Genomic DNA, 25,093 nt, shown 5'->3' with positions numbered 1-25,093 from the left:
GGTATAGAAATATAGCAATCACTTTTTCCATCTGTTTGTCTAAATCAATGGGTTCTGAGTAATGACTTAAGTATCCTTTGGTTGATTGGAAATAAATTTATACTGATGTTAAAGACAATGAGATGTCAAAGAAGTCTAAAATATTAGAAAAAAATATATGGGACATATGGTTTTTGATAAATTAGCTTTATTATATTTTTTTAGTTTTGTTCTCCATGACTTGTATGCTGAGCCTGCATTCCTGATTTCTATGAAACTGAGTTTATGTTGGGAAGCTAACCAGCCATGTGGAACTGTTTACAATATCTTTGATAAAGTCAGGCTACCAAAGAAAGTGTGTGACTGGGATAAGAAGTTCCTACAAAATGGTAGGTATTAAAAAAAATGTTTTCAGTTGCATAAATTCAGCTGAAGGGATTGCTTTATATATGACCCAGACCATATAAGTATTGAAGGAAGCTGGCTTGTCATGTTTTAGATTTTATGTTAGATTTTCGGAATCCTCTGGTTTTACCCATTTGAATGCCTTGAAAAAATTTGCCCGGTGACCCCCATTTTTCTTTTTGTAAATCTTTTACATGTATAATTATAAGCCATCTATAGAAGTCTTATAAAATTTTAATTACTTATAACAGTTTTTGAGAACTTCAACTTGTCAATGATAAAGCTATGAAAAGTCAAGAGAGAATATTTTCCTCTGCCAAAATTTTAATGGCTAATATTTTGAAAAAAAGCATGGTGACCTATATATTTGTTTTGCTCTTTGGATCCCCCTATTAATCCCCTATCTATTTAAACTAGTGTTTTGAAAAGTTAATTACTTTGAAATTGAGAAGCGAACTCCCTTAAACCATAGGCGTCTATTCTCATATGGTTGGACCATACAAATGAGTAGTTTTAAAACATGATGAACAACAAGTGTTCCATAAATTAAAAGATTCTAAAAGCTAATCAGCAATGTAGAACTGTTTATGATATATGTGATATAGACAAACTTTCCAAAAAAGTGTGTATGTGGAAAAATATTTTTTACAAAAAGGTAGATATTTAGAAAAGTGAAAATTAAAGAAAAGAATGAGGGATTGCTTTCTATATAGTTAAAGGGATACAGGCTAACAAGTGGCATGATTGTCAATGAGATAACCATCAACTATCATAGAACAATGAAAGATGATATTAAACTCAAAAGATGACAGGTCACCTTAATTGATTGAAAAAATAAAGGGTTTTTGGATATATTTAACTTAGATAAAATAATAAAAACAGTATGGACAAACTTTGAGTTGGGCAACTGTTAAAACAGATATAATGTACTCTTAGACATTTTTTCCAAAACTATCTTTCAAAAAGAACTCTACAAACTGTTTTGTTTCCTTTTCAGACTTTTCACTCACTCAGTATAAGACTAACAAAGGTATTTCTACCCTGGATGAACATCATGTGTCAGATATTCTACGCTTGACTGGTATCTCACAATACATGAAGAGGACCCCATGTAGTAGGACTGCAGCTCCTTACACTGGGGCTGATGGAAATAACTGGAAAAATGGTCAGTGATAGTATTAGTCTAGAATAAATGGAGTAAACTGCAGGGTATTTTAAGTTTTTGTTGTTATGCCCCACTTAGGGTCCATTTGTTCATTCATCTGTCTGTTAGTCCATCTGTCCTGCTTCAGGGTAAAGTTTTTGGTCAAGGTAATTTTGATGCAGTTGAAGTCCAATCAACTTGAAATTTATAGTATACATGTTCCCTCTGATATGATCTTTCTAATTTTAATGCCTTATAAGGGTTTTTACCTTAATTACAACGTGGTGCATCTGCTTACTATGAACACATTCTTGTTGGAAATATGAACTTAAAGAGCAGAGATAAAACAAGAACATAATATCACTAATTTTATGCAATCTGTCTGCCATAAACGCAAATTATCCATATGATTATAAACATTCAGACTTGATGTGTATTTTAGATTGTGCTAATCCTGTCAGTTCCTTGTTAAATTTGGGTAGCGATACCACATGTCACCTCGACTCATCGTGTACAGCTGTAAATTGTTGTGTGGATTCTACCAGCCTCGGCCTGACCTTTAATGGATATGTTAGACTAGATCCTTGTAACTACAAAATATATATAGGACTGGAGGGTATTGACTTGGATTATACTCTTATAGATTTTAATTTTGGTACAGTGCAACATTATGCCATGAATGAAGTTCTTAATCTAGAGTAAGTATTGTAAATAAAAGTCAGCAACTAGATTCTTTTTTAGTGTGCCAATATGGGCACATTTTTAATTAACCTTAAATGTGTATGTTTTGTTAAAATTTGACATGAATGAATCATGGTTTTATATATATATATTAATTGTAGCGAGGAATTGTGTTTTATATTACCTTTAGGAAATTCCTTTTTGCTTTGTTTTAGGACAGTTCAGATTATTACTCTAATGGAAACATTGTAGAATTTAATGGGATATTTGTGAAAATGAAAATGTCTCATGTCATATAGTTTCCTCTCATATTTGTCTTTAGTACATACACTCCATATCCAACTGAAAAAAGTAGATGTGTTTGAATCTATATGTTCTAAAAATAATTTCAACTATGATTATTGAAGACGATTCCAAATCAGAAATATTGCCTTTAATTGTTTCGTACAATGCATATATGCAATATTAGGTCAATGTCAGAAAAATATCAACTTTTTTGTATGAGGCTGAGAAATTGGGGAAGGGTGAGGCTCTACTGAGCCCTTGCCCAGTTTAGCGCCGAAAATTGACCCCTGACTGGAAAAAGTGTTCCATGATGAAATTGACATTGCACAAAATATAGCTGTGTTACTATAATTAGGAAATAAACACAACTAGTTGGAGTATAGAATGTTTTATTTTACTTTCAAATTGCAGAATGAAAAGAATATTTACCTGCAGTGCTAATAAGCGCTTTGATTATTTCTAATTTCAGTTTTGTGATAGATGATCTAACAGCAGACAAAGTATATGTTGTTTCTATGAATATATCAGTCTGTCTAGAATCAGGAGGGGCGTGTGAAGTGTTTACCAGTGTATACCAGGATCACAGGTTACCAAAAGCCGAATGTGATTATGATTCACAGTTTGTCATTCCTGGTAAGTAAATCTGATCAACTTTCATACATACTGTCCATGGTAAATAATATGCTCTATTTTGCCCCAAACAATTAACTCAATGCCAAAAACAGATTCACATTTAGCATTAAAAGAGTTCATTTCATAAATATTTTTCATAAACTTAATTATTTCACACTTTTCAACTGATGCATTAAAAATTAATTGTTTTTCAGAGTTTAGTCTGAATGAATACTTAGATGAGAAGAGTGTACCTACTAATACTATACCTCTGGATATCCATACTATTGCCCAATTGCTGCATGATACAGCTCTTGCACCTTACATGATGGATGATGCTTGTGTTCAAACTGTCATACCATACTATCCCAATGATAAAGGATGGAACAGAGGTAAGAATAAAGTCTGTAAATCACATGATTGTCATGTGATCAAACTGTCATACCATACTATCCCAATGATAAAGGATAGAATAGAGGTAAGAATAAAGTCCGTAAATCACATGATTGTCATGTGATCAAACTGTCATACCATACTATCCCAATGATAAAGGATAGAATGGAGGTAAGAATAAAGTCTGTTAATCACATGATTTTCATGTGATCAAACTGTCATACCATACTATCCCAATGATAAAGGATAGAATAGAGGTAAGAATAAAGTCTGTTAATCACATGATTGTCATGTGATCAAACTGTTCTACCATATTATCCCAATGATAAAAGATAGAATAGAGGTAAGAATAAAGTCTCTTAATCACATGATTGTCATATGAACAAACTATGAACAAACTATTGTTATGATACAATGATGTTGAAGGACAGAAGAGAGATAATTATACAGTATTCTTATACTCTATTGAAAGTTGCGCTAATGAGCTCTGTGGCCAACTGGTCTAAGCAATTACGACTGTAATCACTAACCAGTACACACTGAGGTTGTGAGTTCGAACCCCGCTCATCCAGTGCATGCGACTCCAATCTTAATTGACTAGGAATGTCAGTTTTCCTATCGAAGATCGAATCCAAATTGAAAGATGCACTGTTAGAATTCTCATGCGTACAATTCTTGCCAGATATTTATTTATTGATATCAAAGCTTTTAAATAAGCAGTGTCTCAGATAAATTGTAAGTTATTGCTGAAGTACTATCTGTTTAAAAGAGTTATGACCTTGAAATATTATAATGCCCTTGAACAGATAAAATATGTGCAATGTGGGGGAAATTATTAACTATTCAACAAAACATTAAAAAGATATGGCTTCTGTTTTGTTTAATACATTCCTCCTCATGCATTGGTTGTATTAGATAACGTAAAGAAATTATTTTTCTGTTTTTTCTGTCTTCAGCTTGTGAAGAATTTGTAGAATTACCAGTGCTGCAATCTGGTACCATCTGTCATCTGTACAGCTCTTGTACTGGTGTCACCTGTTGTAGCAGCTTCCCAAGGATCAATAGGAATGTTAACACACAGTTAAAACTGGATCCCTGTAACAGTAAGATGATCATTGGCATTGAGAAGCTTGAAATTACCATCAGTTTGTTTGGATATACTTATGGTGAAGTCAAAAATGTAAAATTGCATGGAGTAATTGGCCTTGAGTAAGTACATATAGTAGAGGAGAAATAGAGTCTAAGAGTTGTTTGTTTCAGTTTTTCAACATTTCATTCTGTTCCAGTACTTCATGAGGATTCATAGTCAATGTCCTATTTGTAGTGTCTTAGTTATATAGGGACAGGTCACATAGATGTCACGAGATTGATCTTTTAAAAGTTAAAGCCATGATAAGAATCCCTTAGAGGAAAAAGGAGAGAAGAATATGGAGTAAATATATTCTGTTGGAGTACAATGGATAGATTTTTCTTATGATTTTGTATCAGAAAATTGTATTTTAAGTTTCTTTTTATTAATGAACCTTCATCATTGACTAAATTGTTTAAGCATCTAAAAGATTGGCCTATACAAATAATATGCAAAGAAGAAAATGAAGAAAATATCAGTTCTTGTGACCAATACCATTTACAAATTATTTTCCCAGTGCATAAATGTTTCAAAATTTTGTTCTTGGTTTTAGATTTAAGATTGAAAACCTTGAGGAAGAAAGAAAGTTTATAGTTGACCTAGAGATGAGCATATGTATGGAGACAAATGGATCATGTGAAATAACTGTCCCTGTCTTGATAAGTACAGCCCTACCAAAGGCACCTTGTGATTGGAAGAATGATTATGTTCAAGCAGGTAAGTGGAAATATGGATGATTTAGTATTTAAAAAAAAAAATGATTTCAATTTCTGTGAACATGACACATGCTTCTGGTATAACTTTCATCAAGCACATTCAAGGTCAAATGTTTGAAAAAGCAAAAAATTATAAAATGTTTAAGAGCATATTCAAACCAAATGGCTGAAGCATTTACAGCCAATTACGTAGTTATTTGACTTCTCATACAAAGAGAAATGTTTAACAAGTTCCAAATATTTAAAATCTTGTGTGGTTTTGCATCCCGAAGTGAGGTAAAAAGTTTTTTTTAATGATAACTTGTAATACTTTGTAATACAGTAGAAAAAGAAAAATTGACAAAGAAGGGCCATTACCAAGAGAAAACCTTTATTGTTTTTACTCAGTTATGAAGTTTTTAATTCCCTGTCAATGAATAAATCTTTTTTTGTTTCAGATTTTTCATTCCTTGGTTTCCTGAATGAGAAAGGTATAAATGTTAATGATAATCTGGATACTAATCAACTTTCTGCCTTGATAGAAAGGTTAGCCATTGGAGATTTCTTGATGGACACACAATGTAGTAGTTCTGCTTCTCCTTACAGTGGACATTCAGACGGATGGACTAATTGTAAGTTGTCCTTTAGAAGTTCTTATAGAATATTATATTGGCCTTTATATTTTTCTTTTCCCCTGCTATATATAATATGTAATTTGTGGATAATATGTAATTGTGTCTGTTTATATCAATATTTTGATGTAGCTTTCTGTAATTCTAACAAAGAATGCTGCCAAAAGCTGTGCTAAGGAGTTTCTTTTAACTAGCAAAAATTGGTACAAATTGGGGCAAAATTGCCCCTATAATAAAATATATATCAAATTTCTCTGATTTTTAGAATCAAATGATGAATTTTTGTCAGTCATTCCCCAAAAATGGGTACAATTACAAAATTACAGTGTCGCCGGCAAATAACCACAAAATACAAGCTTAACATATGTCACAGATAATCTTTTTCGTGTTCTAAATGATTAATATGTATACTAAGATAAAATTATATTCTTTTGTGATGTAAATCGTAAATATATTTGTGCGATTTTCTATTCAATATACGGAAATCACACGAATTCCAAATGTCGCCAAGAAAAACTCCAAATATCGGTGTGAATTAAAATACTTTATTTCATCTAAATCATGATTAGATTTGCACTTTTTATTTGACACTATATTGATTTTTATCCACAAAAATATTTTAGAATCAAAAGTTATAATATACACTTTGATTTACCCATTAAACCAATGTCGCCGATAAACATATAACCTACCGTAACATATCTTTAGGTACAGTCAAAACATATTTATCTGATTGGAAATCATGCCCAAAGTGACTTTAAGCAAAGTTGATACATCAAATTTTAAAATCCTGCCTTTAACTTTTATTGTAATGAAACTAAAAATCAAAAAAAATCTTCTTTTTCTCTTTTTTTCGATTGTCGCATATAAGAATCAAACCTACATATAAACGCGTATTCTGGAACGCACTAACCAAGAACAAATCAAAATGATGAATATTTCATTGAAAAGCTTCTCAATAATCAGTTTTGAGAAAGCAACTCAACAATATTGTTACATATTTCCATGTATAATGTAAATAAAACTAACCTCCGTTTAAATAACCTCCGTGACGCAGTTATTTACAGTTAAGTTGTCAGACTTTTTTATCAGTATCAGCGGCTGCTGACACTGCCGAAAGTCATTTTTGTAGCAGACAGCATTTATTATAAAGGAAACAGACAAACAAAATACCGATTTTGAGAAAAAAAATGTTGTTTTGAGAAAGGTAGGTTAACTTGTTTTTTCCCTATTATGTGAGCAACATTATAACGTTTAATAAACGTTATATCAGCCATTTCTTAGATTTAAAATAGTCTACAACACAACTTGCGTAATTACGACTACAATCACAACCAATGTCGCCGATAAACATATAACCTACCGTAACGTATCTTTAGGTACAGTCAAAACATATTTATCTGATTGGAAATCATGCCCAAAGTGACTTTAAGCAAAGTTGATACATTAAATTTTAAAATCCTGCCTTTAACTTTTATTGTAATGAAACGAAAAATCAAAAAAAATCTTCTTTTTCTCTTTTTTTCGATTGTCGCATATAAGAATCAAACCTACATACAAACGCGTATTCTGGAACGCACTAACCAAGAACAAATCAAAATGATGAATATTTCATTGAAAAGCTTCTCAATAATCAGTTTTGAGAAAGCAACTCAACAATATTGTTACATATTTCCATGTATAATGTAAATAAAACTAACCTCCGTTTAAATAACCTCCGTGACGCAGTTATTTACAGTTAAGTTGTCAGACTTTTTTATCAGTATCAGCGGCTGCTGACACTGCCGAAAGTCATTTTTGTAGCAGACAGCATTTATTATAAAGGAAACAGACAAACAAAATACCGATTTTGAGAAAAAAAATGTTGTTTTGAGAAAGGTAGGTTAACTTGTTTTTTCCCTATTATGTGAGCAACATAATAACGTTTAATAAACGTTATATCAGCCATTTCTTAGATTTAAAATAGTCTACAACACAACTTGCGTAATTACGACTACAATCACAACCAATGTCGCCGATAAACATATAACCTACCGTAACGTATCTTTAGGTACAGTCAAAACATATTTATCTGATTGGAAATCATGCCCAAAGTGACTTTAAGCAAAGTTGATACATTAAATTTTAAAATCCTGCCTTTAACTTTTATTGTAATGAAACGAAAAATCAAAAAAAATCTTCTTTTTCTCTTTTTTTCGATTGTCGCATATAAGAATCAAACCTACATATAAACGCGTATTCTGGAACGCACTAACCAAGAACAAATCAAAATGATGAATATTTCATTGAAAAGCTTTTCAATAATCAGTTTTGAGAAAGCAACTCAACAATATTGTTACATATTTCCATGTATAATGTAAATAAAACTAACTTCCGTTTAAATAACCTCCGTGACGCAGTATTCTGGAACGCGTATTCTGGAACGCACTAACCAAGAACAAATCAAAATGATGAATATTTCATTGAAAAGCTTCTCAATAATCAGTTTTGAGAAAGCAACTCAACAATATTGTTACATATTTCCATGTATAATGTAAATAAAACTAACTTCCGTTTAAATAACCTCCGTGACGCAGTATTCTGGAACGCGTATTCTGGAACGCACTAACCAAGAACAAATCAAAATGATGAATATTTCATTGAAAAGCTTCTCAATAATCAGTTTTGAGAAAGCAACTCAACAATATTGTTACATATTTCCATGTATAATGTAAATAAAACTAACCTCCGTTTAAATAACCTCCGTGACGCAGTTATTTACAGTTAAGTTGTCAGACTTTTTTATCAGTATCAGCGGCTGCTGACACTGCCGAAAGTCATTTTTGTAGCAGACAGCATTTATTATAAAGGAAACAGACAAACAAAATACCGATTTTGAGAAAAAAAATGTTGTTTTGAGAAAGGTAGGTTAACTTGTTTTTTCCCTATTATGTGAGCAACATTATAACGTTTAATAAACGTTATATCAGCCATTTCTTAGATTTAAAATAGTCTACAACACAACTTGCGTAATTACGACTACAATCACAACCAATGTCGCCGATAAACATATAACCTACCGTAACGTATCTTTAGGTACAGTCAAAACATATTTATCTGATTGGAAATCATGCCCAAAGTGACTTTAAGCAAAGTTGATACATTAAATTTTAAAATCCTGCCTTTAACTTTTATTGTAATGAAACGAAAAATCAAAAAAAATCTTCTTTTTCTCTTTTTTTCGATTGTCGCATATAAGAATCAAACCTACATACAAACGCGTATTCTGGAACGCACTAACCAAGAACAAATCAAAATGATGAATATTTCATTGAAAAGCTTCTCAATAATCAGTTTTGAGAAAGCAACTCAACAATATTGTTACATATTTCCATGTATAATGTAAATAAAACTAACCTCCGTTTAAATAACCTCCGTGACGCAGTTATTTACAGTTAAGTTGTCAGACTTTTTTATCAGTATCAGCGGCTGCTGACACTGCCGAAAGTCATTTTTGTAGCAGACAGCATTTATTATAAAGGAAACAGACAAACAAAATACCGATTTTGAGAAAAAAAATGTTGTTTTGAGAAAGGTAGGTTAACTTGTTTTTTCCCTATTATGTGAGCAACATAATAACGTTTAATAAACGTTATATCAGCCATTTCTTAGATTTAAAATAGTCTACAACACAACTTGCGTAATTACGACTACAATCACAACCAATGTCGCCGATAAACATATAACCTACCGTAACGTATCTTTAGGTACAGTCAAAACATATTTATCTGATTGGAAATCATGCCCAAAGTGACTTTAAGCAAAGTTGATACATTAAATTTTAAAATCCTGCCTTTAACTTTTATTGTAATGAAACGAAAAATCAAAAAAAATCTTCTTTTTCTCTTTTTTTCGATTGTCGCATATAAGAATCAAACCTACATATAAACGCGTATTCTGGAACGCACTAACCAAGAACAAATCAAAATGATGAATATTTCATTGAAAAGCTTTTCAATAATCAGTTTTGAGAAAGCAACTCAACAATATTGTTACATATTTCCATGTATAATGTAAATAAAACTAACTTCCGTTTAAATAACCTCCGTGACGCAGTATTCTGGAACGCGTATTCTGGAACGCACTAACCAAGAACAAATCAAAATGATGAATATTTCATTGAAAAGCTTCTCAATAATCAGTTTTGAGAAAGCAACTCAACAATATTGTTACATATTTCCATGTATAATGTAAATAAAACTAACTTCCGTTTAAATAACCTCCGTGACGCAGTATTCTGGAACGCGTATTCTGGAACGCACTAACCAAGAACAAATCAAAATGATGAATATTTCATTGAAAAGCTTCTCAATAATCAGTTTTGAGAAAGCAACTCAACAATATTGTTACATATTTCCATGTATAATGTAAATAAAACTAACCTCCGTTTAAATAACCTCCGTGACGCAGTTATTTACAGTTAAGTTGTCAGACTTTTTTATCAGTATCAGCGGCTGCTGACACTGCCGAAAGTCATTTTTGTAGCAGACAGCATTTATTATAAAGGAAACAGACAAACAAAATACCGATTTTGAGAAAAAAAATGTTGTTTTGAGAAAGGTAGGTTAACTTGTTTTTTCCCTATTATGTGAGCAACATTATAACGTTTAATAAACGTTATATCAGCCATTTCTTAGATTTAAAATAGTCTACAACACAACTTGCGTAATTACGACTACAATCATAACTTTAACAGCGGTTTATAGCAAACATTTTCAAGATTATTTAGGACCCATCAATGTAACGGAGGTTATGCAAATAAAAAAAATTCTAAACAAGCATGTAAACACGATCATACCAATAGAAATTCTTGTACATTATTATAGATACCAAATCAGTCCATCAATTATCACTAATAAATATCAAAAGGTGATGTCAATCATAGACGACATCATTGATTTACGTTACAGAGGATAGAAATTTAAGGGAAAAAGGTTTTTTTCTCTAACAGGACTTTACTCTTCTTCGATAAGGATTTACTAAGAAAAATGTGTACTTCTGTTGTCTTGTTTGTCATTTAATTCCAATATTTACAGTCATTTATATGTTTGATGTTGGTAAGAACTTGAATTGTCCATTATGGAGGTTTTAAATGTCGTTACGGAGGATAGAAATTTTCGAAATGAAATTATTTGACTCCAAAACTTCATAGTTGAGTATAATATATACATTATAGTGTGAAGGAAGATGGCAGCATCTGTATAGAGCTAATAAAATCAAGTTGAACATTATTCGGTTTAGGTAAAAAATATTTTTGAGTGAAAGTTCATGAATCGTTACGGAGATTTTGACAAGTACAAATCCATTTGACTAAAAGAAACATATAATTTGATTGAAAACAGTTTTTTAGTTTGTAATGTCAATAAATTGTTTAGAAAAGCTTTCATTAAAGAGTTAAGTGTTACTATGTATCAGCATTTAGATACTGGTTTGATATTAACCTCCGTAACAAAGATGGGGGTGTGGATTAATACAAGCATAAAAAATACATACAAGTGATTCAAAACATATATAATAGGGTTTTTCCTGGAAAGCTGTATTATGAAACTAAAATATTATACAGCATAACATTTCATTAGTTTAAATTCATTACTAAATAAGTTGTGAAAACTACTAATTTGAATTATTTTTTAAACGCTATATTAATTCAGACCTTAAAGTTGGTATTTGCTTTCAATATATACAGAATAATACGTATAAACCAGTGTGCTATGGTGGTAAATGTTTCCCATTTCACATGAGCCTTGATTTAAATTTTGTATTTTTCTCTAATGCAATTTTTAAGATGACTTTATACAACACTAACCTCCGATACGTTCATACTTACCTTGTCTAACAAAAAATGCTAAAACTTGAAAACAACTAAAATGGTGTAAGTAAAAATTTAAAAAATGACAGACTAGATATAGACACAGAAGAAAACAGCACTCTCTCTCTGCTCAAGTGAAATTTATTTTTTAACAGTGTCTACATTCGAATTGTACCCATTTTTTGGGAATGACTGTTATACTTTGATAATTGAACATTGCAGTTAAAGTTTGAAATATATCCTTTTTGGGGGGTTTTCATCCAAAAATGATAACCATTTCAGAAAAATCAAAAAAATCTTGACTATTTATTTTTCTTGTACATTCTTAGAAATAATACACTGCACAACTGTTCGCCAAAAAGAATAGTTAAACAGTTAGTCCACTTAGTGTTATCTGTTCACTGGCAACAATTACTTGTTTTGCTCTATGGGGAGTCTGAAAAATCTAACCTATTGATGTCACTGTCAAATTATATTGTGCGCTCAAGGCTTTGGTAATATTCTCATTGTCTGAATGCTTTTCTTCTGATGCCTAAGAATTGTGATTAGTAATGATATCATACAAGGTTTTATTTTTGGTGAATTTACAGGGCCAAATAAACCCTAAATTATACTTCTCAAAAATAAACCTCTCATAAAAATTCACAGTTTACAGTTTAACACAAAATAAGCCTGCTTATTATCATATGTTCATAATCATATACATACATTTTGGAGTCTAATTTTGTCTTTTTATATTGACAGCATGTGGACAGACTATGGCAACCCTTCCCACTATATCAGGCGCTGTATGCAATGTTGGCAGTGATTGTACCACTGTCTACTGTTGTTTGTCAGACACCAGAATCGGCAAAAGTTTTGAGACATTTGTGAAGTTTGACCCATGTCTGTTCAAACTAAGCGTTGGAATAGACAAACTAACATTCAATACACTGTTATTTGATTATGAATGGGGTCAGCTGACTGAAGTTTGGTTGTTTGGATATGTTAGAATGGAGTAAGTATATCCTTTGTAATAATACCTTGTAAAGTAAAACTTATCTCAATTTAACATTGTGTTCTTGTCCTGAATTTGTGTGAAATTATTGTCACTGGATGTTAAAGTCATATGAAACCTCAAATTTAAAGAAATACATGCATATGTTTTTTATAACATTGTTTTCATTAATAAACTTATGTACATATACTTTTTTCTGAAGAAAATTCTTTAACTTGTCCACAATTAGAAGAAGTTTACTTTTTTTTAATTGCTTGCTTCCAGGAAGTAATTCACTGACATATTTTCCATATGCAAAGTGACCTTAGCGTGACCCTCCTCGTAAAAATCTGGTGATCACAATGCGCATGGATCTGTCACCAAATAAACTATTATCTGATTGTACATGTTAAACATGTGCTCAATATCTATGCTTCTTTGTTGATTGTTTATTACAAGGTGACAATAGGTAAACTTCGGCCCCAAAACACGAATGATTCTGATAATTAAAATTTTTTTTTTAATTCCGGCAACTTTCTTTGTTTTTCAATAATAATCATCTCTAACAGAGTTTACAACATAATTGAAGGCATATGATTGCAAATAAGTTCGAATTATTGTCTCTCAATGTTTGATTTTTGTTATGAAAAAAAAAATGTTTTGACTTATCCTCACAAAATTAAGGCTATCGCTTTCAAATCTTGTCATGCATGCAATTTGAGTTAAATGATAATATTAGTTCCATATGGAAGAAATATTCAGGAATATTATTTCCATTGTAAATTTATTCATAAGGGAATAATGGGTAAAGAATATGTGTTCCAATAGGAACAGATATTATAGCAATGTTGATAACAAAGTTTGTAGAGGAACTTCTGTTTGAAGGATACATTTGAGAATGGAAACAGAGAATATGTCAAAGAGACAATAACCTAATACAGAAGAGCAGAAATCAACACAAGACACCAATGGGTATTAAACACAGCAATCCTGTACTCAGAGGCGTGCTTAAGCTGGCCCCTGAACAAAGATGTGTACTAGTCCAGTGAAAATAGACATCACACTAAAAAATACTAAAAATTATAAATCATACAAGGCTAACAAAGGCCAGAGGCACCTGACTTGGGACAGGTACAAAAATGGGGTTGGGTAATCATGTTTAATTAGATCTCAACCCTACTCAATGTAGAATAAACACACACACTGCAATATTCATAGAAAAACTTGGAGCATATTTAAGTTGACAGCTTCAATAAAAAATATTCATTTTCCATAAATAAGAAGAGCTGTTTATTGCTAAAAACATACTGTATCTTTAAAATCATATCATAAACCTTCACATGATGAAATTGAAATTAATTTTTAAACAGATTTACAGTTAGAGATTTGGAGATGGAGGGTGATTATTTGATTGACATGAAACTTCAGATTTGTCGTGAGTCAGATACAGAAACAACACCCTGTGGTGTTGATATAGTTATCTTTGACAAATACAGACTTCCAAAATTGTCATGTGACTGGAATTCAGGACTAGATTCAGGTAAAAAAAAGTATTTTGTTGAAAACTTTTACATAAGTTGGATGACTGTACAAAAGTAAAAATAAGGGTATTTGGCTTTTTTGACAAGTATCAGAAGCTAGACTTATGCATGCTGTTTCTGGTGAAAAGGGCTGACAACTCTCCAGAGAATACCGTTTTCATTGAAGTTGATATTTTTAATCAGATTTTCCCTTGAAAATGCAAATCAGAGGCCTATATTGTTTTATTATGAAGGAAATAACTTAAATTTTGAAATTTTAAAATCCTTATTAATTATCTTAGCTTACATCTGAAATTATGTTATATAGACAAGATCTTATAAGACCAATTATAACATTTTGATTTTCTTTTCTTAGGATTCCAAGGATTGGCAACATGGCTGACAGACAACAGTGTGACCAAGACAGAACCTCTAAGGGGATCAGAAACATCCAAGTTAATGTCTGACTCTGGCATAGCATCTTATCTGTATGAACCGTCATGTGATCAACAGGGTAGTATGTACTCTGGAAATGTGGGAGGTGTTAAGAATGGTAAGGTTTTGTATTAGTTCTGTGGTATAGTTTGAGTTCCGTCAAATGTACTCCTGTGTGTTAGGTGTATTTATATCATAATTGTTGACAGGTTTGTCCGATGGAGGCATTGTACATATTTGTTTTAATGAAATAAGTCATGTGCTTATATAATTCTTGCACACATTTCAATTCATTCACATGTTTACAAAGACAAAGCATAAAGCAATTTTTTGGTAATGTATTTTGAAAACAATATTAATTTGCTTATCCCATCTAAATATAGCTTTAGAAAACTCTAATTTGAATTTCAACTTGTATTTGACCCAAAAAATATATTTCAATGATTTTCAGATTGTGGAATGCCTGTTTCTGTTCCTGTTTTATCACCAGGAGTTGTCTGTACTGTTTCCATGGATACATGTACTGGTCTGGACTGCTGTATCACCATTCCACTAACAAACAAGACGATGAACTTCCGTATCAACATAAACCATTGTTACCAGGACATAACTGTTGGATTGGAATCAATGAACAGAGAATACAAATTACTGGATTACTCTTTTGGAACTATTGAACGTTTCAACCTCATAGGAGTTGGAAAAATGGAGTAAGTACTCTTAGGAATGCTAGAATTTTTGTAGCCCTGAAGTTTGATATCCCTTCCATATTCAAATTTTGAAGATAAATTAAATTATCTAGAAGACCAAAATGACTTATCTGATGACTAGTTTAGATGTGTAGCTATAAAAGTTGAATTTTAAATTTAGAACTGAATTATCTCCCTTTTACAAGAAAAAAAAACCCAGTAAATGAGTAAGGAGATATTTGGTCACGCTTTTAAGCATTTTTAAAGCAAATTGAACTACAAGTTCCCATGATTTGAATGAGTATTTTTGGTCTTTTCATTCAAAACATAAAGAGAAAAATTAATGTAAACCTCTATGGAAAATGTAAAAATAATAGTAACCAGAATTTTGAATTTTATGTTTTAAAAAAAGAAGCAATAGGTAATTTTGTTAATGCATTTAAAGGGAAATTCAGAAACGCTACAAGATATGAGGGCAATCTTAAAATAGTGCAAACCTGACATTTTCTAAACTAAACATTATTGGTACATGTATAAACTAATATGTTTAGTTAAGAAAAAAAATTGTAGGATAGTGAAACAGGTTTCTTGTTTCATTTTCAGATACAAAATAGAGAATTTCCTAGGCGAGGGAGCTTTCTTGATGGATATAAGCTTTTCCTTCTGTTTAGAGACAGGAAGTTGTGAATTTACAGAGACTATCATTCAGGGTGTCAAGTTCCCTAAAAAGAAATGTACATGGGATGATACATATAGGGTGAAAGGTAAAAATAATTTATTGCATGATATACCAGTCTGCCTTTGAGATACTGATAATTCTTAAGAGTTGGACTTAAAAGACCCTCTTCTAGATTCTATATATCTGGATTTAATAGATATGATAGGATTATAGGTGTATAAACTGGACTTTTATATGTTTGTGAGTGAATCAGACGAGTTTATACACCAATAAATTCCTTTAAAAAGGCGTTGAATCCTTATAATTCTTTAAAATTGGAGATAACAAATTTATTTTTCCACACTCGTAACCTCTATCACATATATTGTATATAAAACTCATTGAATAGACCTCGGTGCATGAATGTTTATTAATTAATTTAACAATTAAGGCAAATGGAGAAAATAACATTGATCCAAATTGTTTTATTATTGCCACCATCTTGTTTTCATTGGTTACGAAAAGAAGTTCGGTCAACGTCGTCTATTGAAAAATAAACATTATCAAGAATAACTATCGGAAGTCATCTTGACCAATCATATTAATGTATTTTCCAATATGAAATTATATAAAAATTATAAGGATATAAAATGTTGCGGAAAACTTCTACTTTTGCAGAGAACTATTGAAAAAATTCTCAATTGATACTCTGATGTCAGGTAATTGTTTTGAGTAACACAAAAATAATTTATGTTGAGGCTCAATGAAATTGTGTTAATTATACCCCCGCTTTGAAAAAAAGGGGGGTATACTGTTTTACCTCTGTCTGTCCTTCCGTCAGTCCATCAATCCTTCAGTCCATCAGTCCGTCAGTCTGTCAGTCAGTCCGTCCGTCCCATGAATATTTTTCGTCACATTTTTCTCAGGAACTACACTACCTGAAATTTGGTATCAGGCTTTATATAAGTCAGCTATACCGTGTGATGCAATTTCAGATTCATCACTCGACAACTTCCTGTTTACCGAACACTTACATATTTTTACACTATTAACATTATCCACTTGCGACGGGGGTATCATCAGTGAGCAGTAGCTCACAGTTTCACTTGTTTTTTTTTCTGTTATTTTGTGTTGTTTTGTTGATTTCTCATTGATGTATATCACACATCCATGTATTTATTGATAAAGAATGGATGAATGACTTAGTTTGTATGAGGATTCTGACTCTTACCTATTTGTTTCTGGATAAAGGCATGGTTTGATCAGGATCATTTTTAGCATTATTTTATACTCAAATTTGATTTGATTCCCATGTTTTATCTACTTTTAAGTCACAATAACTTACTAAAAATTTACTAACTGGGCAAATTAGAGACATAGATTCTTTTCTTATAAATATGTAATTTAAAAGTATAAGAAAAATAAGAGGTTTTGTTACCTATAAAATTAAATTTAATTCACCATTTTCAACATAAAAACATGCCTGTACCAGGTAAGAAATATGACTGTTGTTAGCCATTTGGTTTTATGTGGTTGAGCTTTTGATCTTACCATTTGATTAGGAACTTTCTATTTTGAATGTTCCTCAGAGTTTGGTATTTTGCTATTCTAATTTTTTCAGTTCATTTAAGTTTCAATAATAAGTGATAAAGTTTGAATTTTGTATATTAAATAAAAATGTAAATACATGTGATATTTGATTTCAGATTTTTCACTGGATCAGTGGAGTAGGGAGAGATCTATTGATACAACTCAAGTGTACCCAGCTTATTACATCTCAGAACTTCTACAGAACTTAGACCTAACCAGATACTTCCAGTCACCACAATGTAGCCGATCTTCTACTATGTATGATTCACCAATCAATGGCTGGTTAAAAGGTAAGCTTATTTTGGCAGCGATGTTTTATAATGAGTAAGCGCTTTTTGCATCTATAGATAGACACCTTCATCCTGTTTTCTAATACTTTGTATTACAAGTAGGGGTATGCTTAGCACAAAAATGTGTGAATTCTTATTTTTAGTATGTTTATTTTGTTTCAATTGTTTTATTGCAGAGTACAGTAAATAATTTTCACACTTTCAAGGAATTTTGGACATGTAAAACATTTTAGCATGGCATAAGTAAATTGTTGAAATATAATTTGCTTTGAAACAATGCCCTTTTTATTCTGAAATACTCATGACTGGAGTTAAAGAATCAGTCTAAAATTATAAAAATGAGTGAACAAAAAAAAGCATCTTTGGACTGATGCTTTGCATGTTTGCATATGAAGAAACAATTTGATTTCAGATTGTAATGACACAGATGTAGTAGCTATATCTACCAATCCAATGACATGTTGGCTGAAGTCAGACTGTGCTGCTGTCAGCTGTTGTTTAGACGAAGATTTTATAAGCAAGACTTTTGAAGTATTCTTTGAGATAGATGACTGCGAGAGAAAGATATACATTGGAATAGAAAAACTCAAATTCTATATTCCTCTACATGACTTCAAGTTTGGTATGTTTTTTGTGAATAGAATAAGACACACATTTTAAGTTTAGTATTGTTATTGATAAATATTTCCCCATCTTTTCTTTTAGCTTGTTTAAGGTGTTAATTAATCAATGAATTAATTTCAAAAATACCTTTTATGAATTCAAATTTTGTTTCTAAAACTATTGGAATAATCAATTTTAAAATCCGACTAATTTTTTTAAAAGATTTAGGTTAATTCAAGCCTTCAGAAATGATAGACCTCGTTTGAGCTATATCCTTCACTGGTTTGTCAATTATGTGTGCCTTTATGGTGTCATTTTCCAGAAAGAGGGGATCACCTGTATCCCTGCACTATTACAGTTCATCAAGTTTCTTCATGATGGTCATTATGCAGGATAAACTAGAAATAATGTTGTTTCGTAGGTATTCAATATCACAGTTCCCTAATGACAGCAGGGCTCATTATCAATTATAAGAATTTTATTTGCTGAATAATTCATGCAATATACCATCATATTTTTTTCAAGTGATTGCTCAACATGAGAAGGATGTGACAATGCCCCTATCACACAAATGATGTTCACTAAAACAAAAAGTTTTGACGGAAATGCAACAAACCAGAATTGGTTTATTGCATCTAAAGCATAGTCTATAGATTTTGATACTTGTTTACTTATTTTCTTCCAGATACATGGCATGAATTCAGTTTAGTAAAGACAATACGCATAAGGTGAGATGTAGATGGTTTATTGAATATAGGTTGTTGTCTCATGGTTAAAGGAAATCTGCTTTTATTGATGTATATTCTTATATTCTATCACTGATGAATAGGAAAGAAAGCATTCAATTTAAAGGAATTCTGATAATAAATAAATGATTTTAGAAGATTATTGGGGGGATTTTTTTTAAAACTATTTGTTTTCATGTTTTGATTTTAAAGAATGAATATATAAATAAGGAGATATGGTATGTTAAATAATAATTTTACAACTTCCTTTGAGAATCTGCTCAATCAGAACCAGGTTAACACTAAACTGAAAAAAATGGAAACAAGAATTTTAATAATCGAATGAATGTTACTTAAGGTACAATGTATATGATCTATGGAGTGAAGGAGTATATCTGGTATCCTTGGAGATATCATCCTGCTGGGAGAGGTATGGTAGTTGTGCTTGGACCCAGTCTGTACTGGAATATGCAAGGTTTAAAAAGCAAATATGTGCTTCACAGATGGCATATCAGAACGCAGGTATGAAATGATATGATACATATATATTTAGAAGTAAGTTATTAGTAAAATGAAATTGGAAAGGAATTTGTAATACCTAGTTAATTTTTGAATGACTTTGTACACATTATATTTGTTAATTAATATTTTTAAAATGAGCTGTGTGATTGTAATTTAGAAAATAAAAAAAAATAAAAAGTCACCAACTAACAGTTGATTATTACTAAGCTCAAAAATTTAAAAAAAATGATGCCACATTTTTTTTGGTTTGTCAATAGTTTTAGGTAATTTGAATGATTTCTATGACTAGTGGCTATTTTATATTACAAAGCTTCCCACTCTGGTCACATCAGATAATTTTCAAATATGCTTTTTATAGGACGCAGACATGATTTAATTTTATTTTAGGCTTCTCTCTGACATTATGGGCTACTAGTAACAGCATTGACAAGGATGCCATGACTGAAACCAACCTCGTACGACTCTATGATGAACTGGACATTGCTTGGTATCTGAAAAACACATGTGACTATGAGATGTCACCCTTTATAGCTAATGGATGGAATGACAGTAAGTTTTACTCCCTTGTTTACAATTTCATCTTGTTTGATTGTAAGGCCAGACTTTTTTTATTATCTGTTTAACGAGAAAATTTGTAAAAAAATAGGGTCGAGGGGACGAAATAAAAAAAAAAAAAAAGTGCAAAATTGGTCCAGTCGACACTAAAAATAAAAATAAAACCAATCTAAGTGACCTTTTTTTTTTTTTTTTTTTTTTTTTTAAGAATTTATCAAAATACTAGAACAATGGAAGAAAACAGACCTCTAGATTGGGAGCTGGGCTACTAAAATTTTGATAAAATTTAGTTCAAAATACAAACATCATTTAGGAATAATTTGGTCTGGGCTAGTCCAAATAATTATGACGTTTGGCAAGGCTATTTTAAATTTTTTTCTGGGACGCCTTCCTACAACGTCGTAGGAAGGCGTCCCAGAAAAATAATAAAATAGCCTTGCCAGACGTCATAATTATTTGGACTAGGTCTGGGCTACCAGCTTGAGTTTCCTAAGTTTTATTCCGGTGTAGGGTGCAAACGTGTACTGTAGGACGGGGAGGACAGGGGTAAGGGAGACAGGGAGAAAGGGGGTAGGAGAAAGGAGAAAGAGGGTGAGAGAAAGGAGAGGAAGGCTGGGAGAAAGGAGAAAAAGTTGAAGAAAGGAGAAAAAATAAAATATCTCTCCTTTTAAAAAATGATCTAATATTTCAAGAAAAAATATCACAAAATGTATCAAAAGGAGATGTTTTATTCTAATGGGAGAAAGGAGTAGGAGAAAGGAGAAATGGGGTGGGAGAAGGGTACCCCCCTGTCCTCCCCCTCCTGTAGGGTGCGAAAGTGAAAGGGGGTGAACGTGAATAAAAAAAGTGTTTTTTCAAATGATTTGGTCCCATCCATACACAAAATTCAAAAAGCATTATTGATTTTAATTGATATCTTTGATAATATTTTAATATGCATACTACGATACTACTTCAAAGGAAAAATATAAACCCAAACTCTTCCAAAACGTAGTCCAAATAATTATGACGTCTTGAAAGGCTATTATAAGTTTTTTCTTTGACGCCTTACTTCGGTGTACGGCGTCAAAGAAAAAAATTATAATAGCCTTTCAAGACGTCATAATTATTTGGACTATCCAAAACGTTGACCGGCATGTCAGGTTCAACATCTGCCTCGTTGGTTATAATGCGGCTGATGCCAACATCTTCCGGTAACTCATTGGACAACATGACCCCGATTGCCTCATCTCTATTACACTTAACAAATTTGAGTGAACACGAACTTCTCTCTAGTGATCGGACTTAAAGTTTAATGTAAAAAAACGGTCCCTTCCCGGAAGTCGCCGTTTTGTTTGACCATGTGACAAGAGATAAATTAATAATCGCAGACCCGAACTCGTACTTTTTTTTTTTAAGGATTTCGTTACAGTCGGCGGAAAAAATAAAAATAAAAGTAGGAAGCACTACTTTTATTTTTATTCTGAAATCGGACAATGTGGAGTCGGCGGATCTCGTTAAACAGATAATAAAAAAAGTCTGGCCTAACCAGTAGTTGAATTCACTTTTGTTGATTGGCAATATGATAAGATCTTTTAGGACAAAATATCTTATAATAAGTAGTGAAGTCATCTGATTTTGAGATTAGAGAAGGGGGATGGGGAGATAGGTAGAATGATTACCAGCAAAATGAGAATGCATTGTATAAAACAATCTCTTTTACTGGTTTGTTTAAAATTTAAAATTTTGGTTAACAAGCAAGTCACTACACAGTACAAATGTATCTTTCAAAGATACTTAAAAAAAATATAGACCTGTATGTTTGTTCACATCTTAGTTATTTGATCATAATGGATAGTTGCCTCATTAGCAACTATTTCATATCTCTTTATTGAAAATAACTTTCACTTGAATTCATATGGAATTGAAGAAAACTGTATTTATATTTAAAAGATTATCATATTTGTCTTAAGTTATCTGCATTTTCCATTATTATTGACAGAATTTAGCATTATTGTGGTTAAACACCAAGAAGTTCTAGCTCAAAATGAATATGGAATCTATCCTTTTGTATATGTCAGTTAAGGTAGATCACCAGTATATATTTTTTGAGACAGAATTTTTTTATAATTTGTCAAAATGAAGATTTTACTATGCTCTTTTCAAAAATTTATGAGTCGTTGAAAATTGCCAAAATTTGGTTAGTTTGTTCATGAAAAAACACATTAGTGTGCATAAAAAAAAAAATCTATGAGATAGAATTTTGAAATAAATTGTGAGAAGAAAGGTTTCATTATATATTTTAAGAAAATAAAAAGAAAACATGGTGTCACCAAACTTGTTTTCTTGCTACAAGTAAATATAAAAAATTTCCCTTTTAGCCCAGTATAAATTTTGTACTAAAAGAGTTATCTCCCCTTAAATGGCTCCTTTGAAAAAAATGATTTTAAAACCAAAGAAAATGATATTTGTTAAAATATTTTGTATAATACAATTAATTAACAAGTTTTCTATAAATAGAAAAAACTTCTAACAATTAAATTGCAAATCTGTCTCCAAATTTGCAGATTAAGGCAAACAACTAGTCCGATTTTGTACTGTGATTGTACAATCCAAGATGGCGGTATACCATCAATCTACCTTAAGGTAATCTACATTATCTTGTGCTGAATTGCATAACATATATGTGCCCATGTTAATAAAAAAATTAATCACTTAATCATTGTATATGTATTAAATTCTTAAATGTTTTTTTTTCTTTATTTTGACTGAACTTTTATATAATAAGTCACTAATAAATATTTTGTTTCAGCTTGTGGTTCAACCATAAACAACTTGCCCATGTTATCTAGCGGTACTTCATGTTATATATCTGATATTTTTTGTTTCAGCTTGTGGTTCAACCATTAACAACTTGCCCATGTTATCTAGCTGTACTTCATGTTATATATCTGATATTTTTTGTTTCAGCTTGTGGTTCAACCATTAACAACTTGCCCATGTTATCTAGCGGTACTTCATGTTATATATCTGATATTTTTTGTTTCAGCTTGTGGTTCAACCATTAACAACTTGCCCATGTTATCTAGCTGTACTTCATGTTATATATCTGATGTTTTTTGTTTCAGCTTGTGGTTCAACCATAAACAACTTGCCCATGTTATCTAGCGGTACTTCATGTTATATATCTGATGTATGTACAGATGTTAGATGCTGTGTTTCCGTACCATTTTTGGGAAACCATACATTTGATTTCTCACTAAATTTGGATGGCTGTACACAGTACATGGAGATTAGTTTGGAGAATTACAAGGAACAATTTATGTTGAGAGACTATACCTTTGGACAGGAGGATTATTTGTGGATTAAAGGAGTATTTAGACTCAAGTATGTATTTTTTCAAAGGCTTAATTCAAACCAAGTACAGTGGCAAAAATTTTGATTTTCCACGGAAATCCATGAAAACTGATAAAATCTCAATTGGAAAAAAGGTCTTATAACATTATGTTTTTATAACAAATTATTGATCTGATTGATAATTTGATTTGTTGAATCCAGTTTTTTATATTGTCTAGACCTAGATGTTGTTGAAATCTTGATGATTTTTTGGACTTCACCAATTCCTACTTTTGGCCTATACAGGCAGTAAATGTTGAAGCTTTATAAGATGAGCTGACAAGAACACTTTTATTCCTATTTCTAACACTTCAGCTTTAAACCGCTGTTATCTCGAAACAACAGGCAAATTTTGAAATGCAGACAAATTAGAAAGACTCTTACAGAACCTATTCCTTTGTGATTTTAGATTTTACGAGAGAAACCAGTCATTTATTTACAATTTTCTTGTTTCTGGACAATTTTTAATCTTTAAAAAGTTATCAAAACAATTTGTAATATACATATGTATTGGTAGCTATAGAAACCACTCTTACAGGATTAATTTGTAAAGGATGACTTTAAGATACTTTTACTCAGGATAAATGTTATGATTATTTTTCTCTATCCAGGTACACAATAGATGATTTACCGGAGCAGAATCTGTACAGAGTATCTGTTATGTTTGAGGTGTGTACTACCAATGGTGCACCATGTGAATACAGCCTTACAGTAATGGATAGTGTAGAACTACCAAGATCATCATGTCTTCCAGAGTGGGGTTATGGATATGCTGAAGTTGGTAAGTTTACTTACATCATTTTTATTGATATGCATTCGATGTCAGTCACATCAGAGGGGCAGTAGGAGGGGTTGTCTTCCCTAATTCCGGAAAAATGAAGTAATCTTTCCCGGGATCTCCAAAAATTAATCATTAATTTCTGAGTCACAATTGGTATAAATACTAAAATCCTGTGAAAATAAAGGACCAATCCTGAATTCCTACAAAAATTAAGGCCCAATCCACACGTCTTGAAAAAGGTCCTCCTGCCCCTCATCTTTATGCTTCCTTTTTGGTTAAAGCATATATATAATGGGTTCTTCACATGTTATATTTTTTTGGGAAAATAGCAGTAGATTTAAGGGCCAGCATGACAAGGCCTTAAAATGATGTGTCATAATAGTTTTATGATATTGTTAATGTTTGGAATCTTATGTTGGGCGAAGAACCTTTAGGCCTCAACATTTAAGGAAGAGTATTTTCTCCTTTTTTGAGACTGGAAGGAAACAGAGATCCATTGGTGGCCTTCTGCTGTTGTCTGCTCTTAGGTCAGATTGTTATCTCTTTGACATATTCCCCATTTCCATTCTGAATT

The 25,093-nt window shown here is 31.5% G+C and overlaps 1 protein-coding gene across 1 annotated transcript in view; it reads left to right on the top strand.

Moving 5' to 3' along the window:
* LOC134692339 (uncharacterized) overlaps nt 1–25,093 on the top strand; it is a 44,936-nt gene that overhangs the window by 18,912 nt on the left and 931 nt on the right. Inside the window, exons 16-35 of the mRNA XM_063552794.1 lie at nt 205–368; nt 1,382–1,549; nt 1,971–2,226; nt 2,964–3,127; nt 3,322–3,498; nt 4,456–4,708; nt 5,182–5,345; nt 5,782–5,955; nt 12,548–12,800; nt 14,150–14,319; nt 14,676–14,852; nt 15,186–15,441; nt 16,024–16,184; nt 17,785–17,958; nt 18,371–18,580; nt 19,247–19,289; nt 19,645–19,808; nt 20,196–20,357; nt 23,471–23,729; nt 24,350–24,519. Coding sequence (XP_063408864.1) covers nt 205–368; nt 1,382–1,549; nt 1,971–2,226; nt 2,964–3,127; nt 3,322–3,498; nt 4,456–4,708; nt 5,182–5,345; nt 5,782–5,955; nt 12,548–12,800; nt 14,150–14,319; nt 14,676–14,852; nt 15,186–15,441; nt 16,024–16,184; nt 17,785–17,958; nt 18,371–18,580; nt 19,247–19,289; nt 19,645–19,808; nt 20,196–20,357; nt 23,471–23,729; nt 24,350–24,519 — 3,719 coding nt within the window. The remainder of the gene's footprint in view (nt 1–204; nt 369–1,381; nt 1,550–1,970; nt 2,227–2,963; nt 3,128–3,321; nt 3,499–4,455; nt 4,709–5,181; nt 5,346–5,781; nt 5,956–12,547; nt 12,801–14,149; nt 14,320–14,675; nt 14,853–15,185; nt 15,442–16,023; nt 16,185–17,784; nt 17,959–18,370; nt 18,581–19,246; nt 19,290–19,644; nt 19,809–20,195; nt 20,358–23,470; nt 23,730–24,349; nt 24,520–25,093) is intronic.

This window comes from Mytilus trossulus, chromosome 12 (genome assembly GCF_036588685.1).
Source record: "Mytilus trossulus isolate FHL-02 chromosome 12, PNRI_Mtr1.1.1.hap1, whole genome shotgun sequence".
NCBI lineage: Eukaryota > Metazoa > Mollusca > Bivalvia > Mytilida > Mytilidae > Mytilus > Mytilus trossulus.
The sequence above is the reverse complement of the archived record's forward strand: the minus strand, read 5'-3'. Positions and strand labels throughout refer to the sequence as shown.